Consider the following 13,558-nt stretch of genomic DNA (forward strand, 5'->3'; position numbering starts at 1 on the left):
GATGGCAGATGCTTTTCAATCTTTATTCTGTAGTTAGGAACACACCTCTCTGCAATAATATATGATTCTCTCCCATCCATTCAAGAGGCATTTTGCCATCTTTACACTGGGCAATAAGCAGTTCAGCAAATGTGCCATATATTAAAATGGCGGCATACATCTGAAAACTGTTCATTTAGCCTAAGGAGTGTGAACCTTTACTTACAATGTTTGGCTATAGAACTTCAAAACTCTAATAGTTTCCCAACAAGTGTAGAAAGTCAAAATTAAAGGTTTAAGTAAAATGTATTTAAAGTGACAACAGCTGATATACTTGGTGAAAGACCAGATGGTGTGCAGCCCATAAGTGTACAAAAAAGCAACATTATAAAGGTATTTCAGTTTACTGTATATATTTACAGGAAATTGCACAGTAGCTCATACTGCGAAATATCAGTACCCCACAGTATTTTAAGTCATTAGTGTTGTCTATTACAGGATCAATAGTCCAAGAGATCTTCAATTGTGTCTTACAAAATTCACCTGTACATGAGGAAGATGTTACAAAAAAGGGAATACTGTGAAAAAAATTTATTAGTCTATACAAGTTCTCTGAAACGAGCAATTCATTGGCTGTTTGTTACAGCAAATTCCAATGAAATAGCACATGCCTTACACATACACACCCAGAAGACAGAGCTTTTAAACATTATTTAAGCTTCAGAACCAACAGCCACAAGTTGAGCAGTCATCTGGTTCAGACCATTCAAATTACATATGAGCAACAGTTTTGAGTTACTGAAATTAAATTACATTGCTAACATTTAGAAAGAAGCATTCAAAGCTTGGCAAAGTGATTCACAATGAGACTCCATTAAGCCTGTAACCTAAAGAAAAAAATTATCCTGCAGGTCCATAGCACATTACATCATAAATGCCATGGTGCAAGAGTGCCACACACACACACATTCAGGATTAAAAAAAAAATCCAATTAGACAATCATAGTATTCACTGAAGTGAAAAAATTTAAAATCTCCTCTTTTCACCCAACCCCCGCCAAAAGTAATTTGCACCTCTTTCAAGATCACAGATTTTAACTGGGATTAGTTACAAGCTAGAAAAAGTGTTGCTTAAAGCTAAAAAGGGATTGTATATCCATGCTGTTAAACTGGTAAGAAAAGGCCTTTGCCAATAAAATTGTGCAAATTTTACATGTATCGACTTGTACCATTTGAGATTTGTGTGCCTCAAACAGTGCCATAGTTGAGTTAAAGACCCGAGTTAAACATAATGAAGCCAACATGTGTTTGAAATATTTCCCCAAAGTAATTCCATGATAATTATGAAATTTGAGTATCTTTGTTCCTGCAACAAGTTCTTATGCTACATATAAAAAGAACCTATACGTTTCAAATTAGGCATGCTAACCATAACACTTCTCAACTGGAAAAGCTGCAGAGCACATTTTCCTAGAAAAATGTTCACTGCCGTGATACACAAATATGTGCAAACCGCAAGGTCCCTAAAATAGCAGATGTAAATTTATGTACAGAGGACACCACTATCCATTTAAATACACCAAAGAATAAATTTTCCGGAGTTTATAACACAGAACAGTAGCCACCGCAGCCGCCTCGATAGCCCTCTTCATTGTTTGACAACTTTACACCTCTGTTTTGGCTCTCACTTTCCCACAGTCCTGGAGTCTGTATGATTTTCTCAACAAGCTCCTCAAAGGCACACTGTACACCATCACACGTTTTTGCACTTGCCTCTGCGGGGGGGGGGGGGGGGGAGAAGAGATGAAATGTTAAGACATGTGTCACTGTGTGTTGTCCCAACTTCCTCTTCCATGGGTGCACCATTAAGCAGGCAGGACCATGGCTCTGTCATTTGCACACCAATGTAGGTGCACAATTCTTGAAGACTTAGCTTAGTGAAACTGATAGTTTGGAAAAAGGTTTTTGCATCCCAGCAAGTAAAGAATATTGAGTTTCTCATCCCCAAGATTTGTGTTTCGTGAAGATTTCATCAAACGGTACACACGAACACACTGTGTCAAGCTGTAAGTGAACAAACATGGTCTTAGGCCTTCTCAGGGAGAGACAGATTGCTAACTGAAGTCATGTCAGAAGAAAGGAGGATGTCAGTGCCTGGAGGAGACAGCAGCAGCAATACCTGTTCTGCTGAAAAGCACACCAAAACCCCCACAGGAGCTACTGGCAGAATCTGGCACCTTCCTCTTTGAAACTGCATCCTCAGGGAAGAGGGATGCAGAGAGAGAAGCAGATTTATCTTTACCTCTCTTAGCAAAAGAGGTGCATGAAATGGGAGACTCTTGAAATCAAGCTAGAAGGCAATGTAAAGGTGCAAAGGTAAAGGGACCCCTGACCGTTAGGTCCAGTTGCGGACAACTCTGGGACTGCGGCACATCTCGCTTTACTGGCCAAGGGAGCCGGCGTACAGCTTCCGGGTCATGTGGCCAGCATGACCAAGCTGCTTCTGGCGAACCAGAGCAGTGCATGGAAACACCGTTTACCTTCCCACTGGGGTGGTACCTATTTATCTACTTGCACTGGCATGCTTTCGAACTGCTAGGTTGGAAGAATCTGGGACTGAGCAACAGGAGCTCACCCCATCACGGGGATTTGAACCGCTGACCTTCCGATCGGCAAGCCCTAGGCTCAGTGGTTTAGACCACAGCGCCACCCACGTCCCTGCAGAAGGTAATGTAACAGTATTTAAATCAAGGCAACTGCAACCATTTCACCACCTTTGCCCATTAATGGGACCCACGAGATATTCCTCTGCGCAATTCATTGAAATAAAAGGACATCAACAGACCCTGGTGGATGGTACTCATGGCATCCAAACAAGAACCAATGTGACATCAGCTGTACAGCTGTCATATTTCATAGCCTACATAAAGTAACAACGCAGTGGCATATACTTTGCAAATTTAGTTCCACAACTTTACTTAGCTTACATTAATCCTGCTGTTGTAAAATACAGCTTAATTCTCCAAAACATGCACCACCACAACCACAGCCATTATTTCTTGTCGTACAACAAATGCAGCTAAACAGAACATTCCACCACACTTTGCATTCCTTTTTAAGGACTTACCTATGAACAGCATGGAATGTTTTCGGGCAAACTTGAGACCCTCATTTCTGTCAACTTCTCTGTTTTCCTACAACAAGCAGAACTGTCAGACACTTATTAAAAAAAAAGCTTATGAATCACAGGGGGGAAATGTATTTCAGGGCTACTCACCTTATCGATTTTGTTTCCTACTAACATTTTAACTATATCATTTCTTGTGCAGTATGTTTCTAGTTCAGTTAGCCAGTTGTCTAGTTTAGCAAAAGTGTCTCTTCTTGTGACATCATAAACTGAAATCAAGAATTAATAGCAGTCAGTGATGCATGTATTTCAAGATTAAGAACGAAACAAACATTTCACCTTCAAATTTATAACCCTTTTTCTTGCCCAATTAGTTGCAGCACTGCAAAACTCACTCACCTACCTACCCACCCACCCCACCGTAGCACTGAGAAAGGGCTCTGGAGAATGCCTGATCTGCAGGTGGGACCAATCCTCCACCTATCCCATGCCACCTCAGGGAAGGGGCTTGCCTAATGAGATGACCAGCCTTGAATTTAGTTATGACAACAAAGTTTAGAAACTAGACAGAGCCATGATACCAGTAAATGACTTATTGATCTGTGGCTCTTCCCTTATTACCTCCGAGTCCTCTTCTGCAATCAGCCATTGTAATCCTTGCTACTGACTTTCAGTTGTCACCTGAAGACTTTTTTATGCCAACAGGCCTATGTAGTTACTCAAACTTTTTTTTTTATTGCCTGGTCTTCTTAATGATTATTTTCTATTGTTTCATGGTATTTTATTGTATATGTTGTTGTACAACACCTTGGCATTTTACATGAATTTGTTGTATACAAATATTTTTATTAATAACAATACAATAGAACCAGAAGTCCATTTTGCAAGGTTGAGACTCCTCTGAATTGCCAGCCGTTGACTGATCAAAGCTAAGTGGCTGCTGACAACTAGACATCTGCTTAATCTCTTATAAGAGACTCAGCCCAGGTAATGTATTTAGACAAAGAAGTCTGACTGGATGGCTCCGGCCTCCAATCCAGGTAGTTATCTCACTGAGAACCTAACTGCATTATTCCTCATTGAAAAGCCAAAACAATTGCAATATTGTTTACAAAAGGTTTCAGTAGCTGTAAGTTCGTGAACCTTTGGTAGATCAGGGAGGCACTAAAGCTTTCTCTGTGATTTGAGGTACATTGGCAAAAAAATTACTCCCCCCCCCCAAATTATGTTGATTGAGGGGAGTGGATTTTGTGTGGGTGGGGTGCAAGCTCCATTCAGTTCTGGTACTCAACACAACTTAATGGGCTCAGAATTGTTTAATTATAGACAAGTCTTCTTTTGAATCTGGCTCCAGTTGGTGGATCTCAGGGTACTATTAAAACACAATGCTTGAAGTCTGCTCACCCCTGGGGTAGATAATGAAGTGAAGATGGAGGAACCTATTACAATGTACTACTACAGCAAGTTGGAGATGGTTCCCAAGCAAGCACCTCAAGGATTACCTGGAGGAATGTTCCTTCATTTTCTAAGAAAGAGCTAACTCTGGCCAGAAATGCACTTTAGCTTCCCTTTCTCCCCTCTCTTATTAAGTGAAGCAGATGCCTGTGCCATCAGATTGAGCAGATAGCAGTTTGAGGATGTGTAACGCTGAGCCTGTCAGTCATGTGCCTGCTCAAAATTCCTTCCACACTTGCTTTACATGTGAGCACACACAGGGAGAAATTCAAGAGCCTGTATCTTGTCCCCTGGGAGAAAAGCAGCTGGGGAGGGGAACTGGAGCACAGTGGCTGGAGAAAAACATCACCCTGCACTCAATCTGAAAAAAAAAACCCACCTGCAGCTTCTTCACCCAGTAATATAAAGCCTGCAGACAGAGAAGGAAGAGAAACAGCAAGAGCTACCTACAGAACTCCACCCTCCAGCAATTCCCACAGTTCTTATTTCTGACTTGCCACCCATTTGCCTGTGTAATGGTAAAATTACAGTGAGGCCAAGAGTTTCAGTATCATGCCCTATACCAGAAAATGTACAGATAAGCAGTAACCAGCTGCATGCTTACCTAATATAACACCCTGTGCTCCTCTGTAATAGCTGGGTGTTAACGTTCTGAATCGTTCCTGACCTGCAGTGTCCTAAAAAATTCAGACAATTTTGAGAACTGATTTGACATAGTTAAACAGATTTTTCCTGCAAATCCCACAACAGGCAGCATGCATCCTGATATTTTGTATTTTCACCTAGAAAGAACTTTCTGATTTGCATCTTCAAGACTGCAAACCTTTTCATGCCAAAGCTTAACAGGATACACTTCCTGGATTCTACAAAGGTATCATGTGCAGAGTACAGCAGGTCTTTACTATGTTAAAGCCTATGGCAATAGACATACAATTCTATTTGCCCATTACAAACAAATATGCACAAAGTTCCTCCTTCTATGGGCTACAGACCTTATCTAGCCATTTCTTCTGCTATAGGTTTCCCAAGGTGGTCAATATTGATCCTCCTGAGGGCAGTAGAACTGTGCAGAGGGCAAATAAAGACTAAAGGATTGAAAGGGGGTTAAAAAGGGCCTGGGGTAGAAAAGAATTTTATGAGGCACAGTAAAAAAAAAAATTTAATAGGAACTATAAGCCTCAGGAACAAAGGGCAGGAGCATGTACACTGTGCACTTCCCTTGTCAATAAGGAACCTCTGTTGCTGGTATTTTCAACATCATGCATGGCTAAAGCTGGGTGCAGCCATGTTTGTGTTCTTCTTAACAAATAAACAGGCTGAATGTCAAACAATGCTGTGACTTAAGGCTCAAATCCACAAACTTACAGCCCAATATTCAAAAGCCCAATCATCTCATTAGAGAATAGTATTGTTTCACTACTTTTAACTTCCTTATTTTACTTTTAAGAGTCACAATGATTGAAATGATTAATAAATAACTGATTAATAAATGTTGATTATATACTGATATTTATTTTATTGCATATACTTTTCTTAAAATTTGAGTTGGGTTGAGATGTACCTTGGTCCTGCAGCTGTTAAGTAGGTTTGAACTTCCCATGCATCAACTGATTGATTGGGAGTTCAAAGCTGCTTGATTTGTGCCTGTGAGCTAGTTCCCCCCATGGCAGGGCTGACTGATGTCTGTTTTCAACACTGTGACAGCTAAACATTGTGATATCCCGATATACCACAATGTCTGAAATAAGGATGTAACTATTTGGAGGTGATGGGGCAATTGTCTTGGCAACTGCTACTACTTAGGCTTCTAAAACTGATACATTTTCACTTACCTTTAGCATATTGTTACAACTCTTATTTTATAGTACATAGCAACAGGGGTAGCAGGAATCATGAGAGAAGTGATGACCGGCTTCATGGTTTTTCCCACATCACAATTTTTTACATAGCACATGGACACATTGTGATTTGCCATGTCAAATATTATGAAACCGCTACTACAATGTGCACTTCAAACCTATTTTGTACGATGTATCACTAAATCGCCCAGCCCTACCCTGTGGGGAACTTGCGTGCTGAAGTACCTGAACCCTGCAGAAGTTTTCAATATGCAGATTCACTTTCCCGACAGCAATGTTTTATTGAACTGTAGCCTACTGACCAGTTGCTCAGCACAAAAGGTACACTGCTGCTTGCCAGGACTGGCTTTGATAACACTGGAAAAAGTCTTCAGGTATCAATATTGTTTTGCTGTAAGCCACATTGGCAATGGCCCATTGTGGAAAAGCAACATATGAGTAACATCAATTAATCAGTCAATCCATAAATCATTAAATAATGCAAGGTTCACATGCGTTATTAGGACTTACCCAGATTGCTAGTTTAGCCTTGTTTCCATCAACAGATATTGTTTTCACTTTGAAGTCAACACCTACAAGAGAAGAATACTTAATGCTCTCTCCAGAAAAGGACAAAAGTTAAAACAGAAAACATACCAGATATTGTGGGCTACAACTCTCATCAGCCCCAGCCAGCATGGCTAATATTCAGGGATGATAGGAATCATACTAATTCTGGCTCTTTCTGAATCATTATTCTATCTGCACCTAATATTCTAGCACAATAATTTGGAGATAGACAAATATTCCGTGTGTTTATGACTTGTTATGCTTTCAGATGAACTGCAAGATTGCAACATGTGGCAAGATATAGGTGAAAAAAGCAGCAAGTTTTAATTAGCTCTATGTTTTGCTATTAAATAAAGCTCAAAAGCAAACCAACACAAAGAACATTAAATGTTGAAGGCAACTAATGCAGAGAACCAAGCAACCCATTTTACACAAGGTCATAACTTCTATATAAACATCAACTTCACATAGGAAAACAGAATCTCGCGTTAATTTGCCACATGCAACACAGTCAAGAAAGCAAGTGTACATTTTCATGAACCCTACATCATATAAAACTGGTTCCAATACCGAAGTAACGTTTGTGCAACAAATGCTGTAATTAGCTGCCCAGAAAATGTATCTATGGTGACTTCCATAATAAACTACCCATCTCTGCATTGCTTGGCTGGCAGAAGTCATTCACAAAACAGAGGCAGAAAAAGAATGATAGATCATTTTCTGTTCATTTTGCTATTTGTTTTGAGATAGAAATGTAAGAGGGCCCATAATGTCATCACACAACTCAAGGAAGGGACAATCAGCTTCAGCAGCATCTAATAAAGATAACTGTGGTGGTGGTGGTGGTGGTAATGATTTTATTATTTGTACTCCGCCCATCTGACTGGTTTGCCCCAGCCACTCTGGAAAGCTTCCAATAGATAAAAAAATAAAACCACAAACATTAAAAACTTCCCTATCTTCAGCTGTCTTCTAAAAGTTGTATAATTATTTATCTCCTTGACATCTGATGGGAGGGTGCTCTACAGGGCAAGTGCCACTACTGAGAAGGCCCTCTGTCTGGTTCCCTGTAACCTCGCTTCTCACAATGAGGGAACTGCCAGAAGGCCTTCGGGGCTGGATCTCAGTGTCCAGGCTGAACAATGGGGATGGAGATGCTCTTTCAGGTATACAGGGCCAAGGCCATTTAGGGCTTTAAAGGTCAGCACCAACACTTTGAACTGTGCTCTGGGAGTCAATGTAGATGCTTTAGGACCAGTGTTATATGGTTATATTGTCTTGCAGTCAAGACAAACATCCAGAATGAATGAGGAAGGTTTGTGCCTGCTCTGCAACCAAATTTATGTACTCAAGAGTTCTTTTTCACAAAGAGGTTCACTTCTGGAGTAAAAAAGTCCCCGGTAGACAAATGTAAGCTCTCTACTTGTTTACATGTGATTTTCATTAAATTTGAATCTGCTATTTCTCATCAAAATCTTATGTGGCAGCTGTGGCAACTCCTGCTGATCATGACAAATTCCACCAGCGTCATATTTCTCCCTTAAAGAATCCTCTCCAACAGCCCCGCCTTGTAAATTTCAAATGCTATAGTTCCATGCTTTATCCTTTGATCTATTTGACCTCATCACTGCTGAACTATGCAGGCCTCACAATTCAAAGCTATTAACATCTTCTCCCAAACAAACCAAAATGCTAAATATAGCCATGATCTTTGTACAGTCTTAGCAACATATGCAGAATACATGAACACAAAAAACAGAGACCATTACATTGTTTCTGTAGAAATGCCCACTTTAAAATGCTAAATGCTTGAAAGACAGTATCAATTTTGACAAGGAGAAGGATTAAGAAGTTCAACTCCTCCTGAAACGTTTTTAAGACAAGTTGCAGATAGCAAAGCATGTGCTTTTACTATTTGTGGGCTTCCAAACCAAGTAGTGTCTCCACTTGACATACTTCAAATTCCTACCATCACTCACTCATACAGGGCTTATGTCAAAATCAGACTTAACTATGAAGTGTTTCACAGGTTCAGCCAATTTATAATATTTGATATCACTATATTTGATCCTTGCAGTTTTCAAATTACTAGCAGCTATTTTGTTCTGCATATGCAGAATCTGACTTGTCAGAATCTAACCTGTCATCAAATTCAGACATAGCTGCAATGCTGACAAAAAGGTGAGTAAACTACACTGTCAGCTTCCTTATGTTTCCCTTTTACAATGAGGGCATGGTCGGGGTGAGAGGTGTCTAAACTTCCAATTTAAGCAAATTTCTTACAGCAAATGTCGCCTGGTTTTTGTGCCAGTGCTGCGGCTTTTCCTTATTAGGGATCAACTTTCTCCATTGCAGTGTCTCCACTTTTAACAGCATTACTATCAAATAGTCTGAATTTGATCTAAATAACAGAGGCATCACAAACTTACCAATTGTTGCTGCAAGTTCTGGATCAAATGTATCATCGGTAAACCGTAACAGAAGGCTGCACAAAGGAGAAGGGCATTTGATGGAGAAAGGAGAAAATGAGCACTGCAATAATTATATTTCAGAGATATAACTATCCAACCAGAGACATTTGTAACAGATCTCAGATTTGCGTTGCCAAGTAACATGATTGTAACAGAACATTCACCCTCTCCCCTACCAGATTTCAATTTTTTTTAGGACAGTCAACTCTCCCTCCTCCAGAAAATAAGCTTATCCTCTTTTAACATTAACTCTTGTGCAAGCAAACCTGCAGCTCTATTGAGAAAGACTGGCCAAGACAGTGCCACAGAGTTCCATTCTAGACTTCTTGAACTCACTAGGGTATGTTAGGGCTGCCATATTCCAAAAAGGAAATTTGCCAAAATCTACACTGCTGATACTGCACAGCAGTAGAAGAATGTTAAAATGTTGAGATAGCAACATCAGGAGATACCCATTGGACTTGTGAATGTGCTATGTAATACTGAGTGGTTAGAAGTTAGCTGCAAATAAAGGCTCTGTTTGAAAACTGAACGACAAATCACTCTTCTAGGGCTAGGGAACCTCTGGCTTTCAAGATGTTGTTGAACTGCAACTCCCACCATCCCTAGTCATGGTGGCTGGAGGACCAAAGGTTCACCATGTGGTCACGGTTCTGCTGTAAGGATTACTATATTGTATGTGTTTACACACACAGCACAGCACACAAAATATGCTAAATAAGTGACAAGCAGTGTTAGAAACAATGAAAGCTAGGCGCTAAATGGCACCTTAAACCTATGTTATGGGTGCAACAACGGAATATCTAGGCACACTTTTTAAATAACAAGAATACAAAGCTGAAAATGATTGAACTGCAGTTTAAATATGTTCATTTTTCATATGGTCTAGTCCTTCCCCTGCCCACCCCCCCTAATATTCTTAAGAGGGTCTCTTCTCCAGTCTTTAGAAAGTAGCTGGAAGTGGGAAGGCAGAAAAGGGTCCTCCTTTCCTTCCACTTTGCAGTTTCAATCTGAAATCTTCGGCGCAGGACTGCACCCAGAGCTCAGAAACTGCTTGAACCAATGAAATTCCCTGTCACAAGATGCACCTAGAACAATAGGAGTTTTGAACACTGGTCACAAGGTTACACCTACAAGTCTGCTAAAGTCTATCACACCTACTGAAATTCTACTTAAACATGAAACTCTTTTACACTGCTGATGGAAAATGTCCAGGGTCCAACAGTAGCAGAATTCAGGTCTCTGGAAGGTATCACTCTTTCTAAATAACTAGAGTATCAAGTTCTCTCACCAAGAACAGTTCACTCAAAAGCTTGTATATGACACTGGACTGTGCGCATAAAAATGCACCACTCTTCCCTCTCCTCCTCCCCTGACAGTCCTTCATCTGCAGTCCTATTGGAAACCAAAGGTCTGTGAAAGGATCTCAACTATATAGCTAACACAACATCAAACTACTTTCCAAAGTGCAAGGATTCCAGAGGCTTAATTGTTAGTTTGGAACCAAAAAACAAGTTGATAGCTCTCCTTACAGCGGATTACAGGTAAGCAGCCTGCTGTAATAAAGTGAAGCTTTCTGAGGTCACATACTTGGAGATGACCTAATCCAGAAGAAATCTAAAGTCTTGGCTGCCAGCACTGAGTCCTTGCAACATCTTACAGAGTCATGTACAAGGGGGTGGGGCACTGACTCTGCACTTTATACACACATCCTCCACAAATTTGTTAGCCTCTTCAATTTTGTAAATTCAAAATAGCAGACTTGGTTACTAAATATATTGGTGTAACATATACAAGAACACTGGCTTCAAATAACATGAAGCATTATTGATGGTGCTGCCATGGAGTCAAACACCACACTGATGGGTAGAAACAAATGTCTGCCATTTATACAGACATGATATATGTGAAAAAGTTGTGTAAGTGGTTTAAAGGTCATGAATTAGTCTTTCAATATAGGCTGTTTCTTCTGCATACTTTCCTTTGTATCCTAAAGGATGTCCAAACAGTGTACGAGTTCACATGATGAATAAACTGATTATCAATTTATGACACAGACACAGCACAATGGGCTGTACTTCACAACCCAGCAATAGTAGGACAGGGATTATGTGGAATCTAGCTAGTAATTGTGAGAGAGACACTGTAGACAAGGCAAAGGTTATTGTGATTGAGAAATGAGAAGGAGCCCAGATATGAACAGAAGCTCAGCAAGACACAGATAGACAAAGGAGGCCCTTTGGAACAATGGGCTAGAATATTTATTTATTCATGACAGCAAACACCACTAGGGAGGGAATGCAGATCCTTAAACAACTTCATATCTAGGTACTTGGAGTATCTCTCTAAAAGTGGGACTCACGAGGAGCGCCTGCTTGACAGACTTTAGTCTGTTCTCCACAAACATCTGCTGTCCCAATTTCAGTTGCTGTGCATTATGTGGAAACATGGGAAGGGCCCTATGCTCCATGGTGAAACACCCTCTCACCTTCCAAAAGGCATGCCTTGCACCAACTCTAAACTGATTCCAGAACCAGGTCAAGTCCTGGTTATATTCCCTCAGGCATTTGTTGCTTAACACTGCAGTTTGTTTATTTTAAGAGTGGCATCTACTTATCGTTTTTGTGCCATTTTGAGTTACTGTTTTATAAATGAGCTACATTTCACAGAAAGGCCAAACAGCACCAGGTAGGGCTATAAACATTTTAACGAGAGAGGAAAAAGACCATTTGAATCCTGATTTCTCCAATATAAACCCAGGTTACCAACTCTTACTTTGACGTGTGATCCTACCCGTTGGCTCCTCACCTAGCAAGCCTGACAGTGCCCTACTCTCCCCAGACACGTTGCAAAGGCAAAGTTCAGAGAAGGGGCGAAGAAACCTTCTCGTGGTTGCCCAAGAACCAGATGCAATGGCTGCGAGGTAAGGGGCTGAGCCCCGGGATGTTGTTCCAGAACCAAAAGGCTCCAATAATCAAGCAACAGGCCGGCGTGTGGAGGAAACCGAGCCTCTGTGCATATGCAGAAGGCGTCGCCCTGATCTGCGGAGACAACAAGCCAGAGGGGGAGCTTTGGCCGCAGCCAAGGGAGGGGGCGCCCCCAGGGACGAATGGCCCAAGTCCAGTCCAGCTGGAGCCCCGGCACTCGCCCCTCCCTCCTCCTCAGGAGTAAAGGCCTGAATCCGGCCAAGGCTTCCTCGGGAGTAAACCCCATCCAAATCCATAGGCAGCAGCCCCTAATAAGCAAGGGGGGGCAGTTGCAGTGGGGTCTTGGCTCCCTGCCCCTCCCCGACGACAAGGGGGGCGGAAACGCCCTCAGGCCTGAGGGGGGCTGCTGGGGGGGGCGTCTGCCCGGCAAGGCCTACTCGGGGTGGGGCAGGGAAGGAAAGGCGAGGCCGCAGCCGAGGCCTAGCCGGCAGGAGCCTCACCTAGACTTGCCGACGCCGCTCTCTCCGATAATGAGGATCTTCAGCGTGGTCAAAATATCCTCGTCCATCCCGACAACCGGAGGCCTCTGGCCCTACCGACCCAGCTCCTCGGTCCCTGCTACGCAGACTGCCACGTCTTCTGCGCATGCGCCCACCCCACCCCTCTCCGACTCGCCCTTATCCGCCTTCCCGAGGCGCCGTCTTTGTGCGCTTGCGCGCGGAAGGGGCCTTCCGCATCCCAGCTCTTGGCTCCGCCCCTCAGCAGGTGGTGGTATGGTGCGTCGCGCGAGCCGGTCGGCTCCTGGGGCGCAGGCGCGACGCCCTCGCTGTTTCCTCGCCGGTGTGACGAGCTTCGGAATAAGCCTTCAAAGCGCAGCGGCTGGTAGAAGGAGGGGTCCCTAGGAGAGCTCGCCGGGAGCACGGGGAGGAAGCTACATGGCACCGAGCCTGACTTGGCCGAGGCTCCCCAGGGTTTCAGAGAACAAGAGCCTTCTTCCCTGGCAGCACCTGGAGGCGACACGGCTTGGAAAGCGCCGGGTCCGCTTAAAACGCATTTCAGAGGCTGCGCTGCGTGTTGTCATGATGAGTCACGGAGCCACCGAGGCAGTTGTTGTTGTTTAGTCGTTTAGTCGTGTCCGACTCTTCGAGACCCCATGGACCAGAGCACGCCTGGCACTTCTGTCTTCCACTG

General features: G+C 42.6%; 1 protein-coding gene across 1 annotated transcript; it reads right to left on the reverse strand.

Annotated features, from left to right (window-relative positions):
- Positions 1-375: 375 nt before the first annotated feature.
- RAB18 (RAB18, member RAS oncogene family) lies at positions 376-13,102 on the reverse strand. The gene is made up of 7 exons (XM_083705147.1): positions 12,868-13,102; positions 9,399-9,454; positions 6,931-6,992; positions 5,166-5,238; positions 3,257-3,375; positions 3,107-3,173; positions 376-1,754 (listed from the first exon to the last, which is right to left on the reverse strand). The coding sequence occupies exons 1-7, from the start codon at positions 12,933-12,935 to the stop codon at positions 1,582-1,584; spliced, it is 618 nt and encodes a 205-aa protein (XP_083561273.1). The 5' UTR covers positions 12,936-13,102; the 3' UTR covers positions 376-1,581.
- Positions 13,103-13,558: the final 456 nt, after the last annotated feature.

This window comes from Podarcis gaigeae (genome assembly GCF_964106915.1).
Source record: "Podarcis gaigeae genome assembly, chromosome: 12".
Classification (NCBI taxonomy): domain Eukaryota; kingdom Metazoa; phylum Chordata; class Lepidosauria; order Squamata; family Lacertidae; genus Podarcis; species Podarcis gaigeae.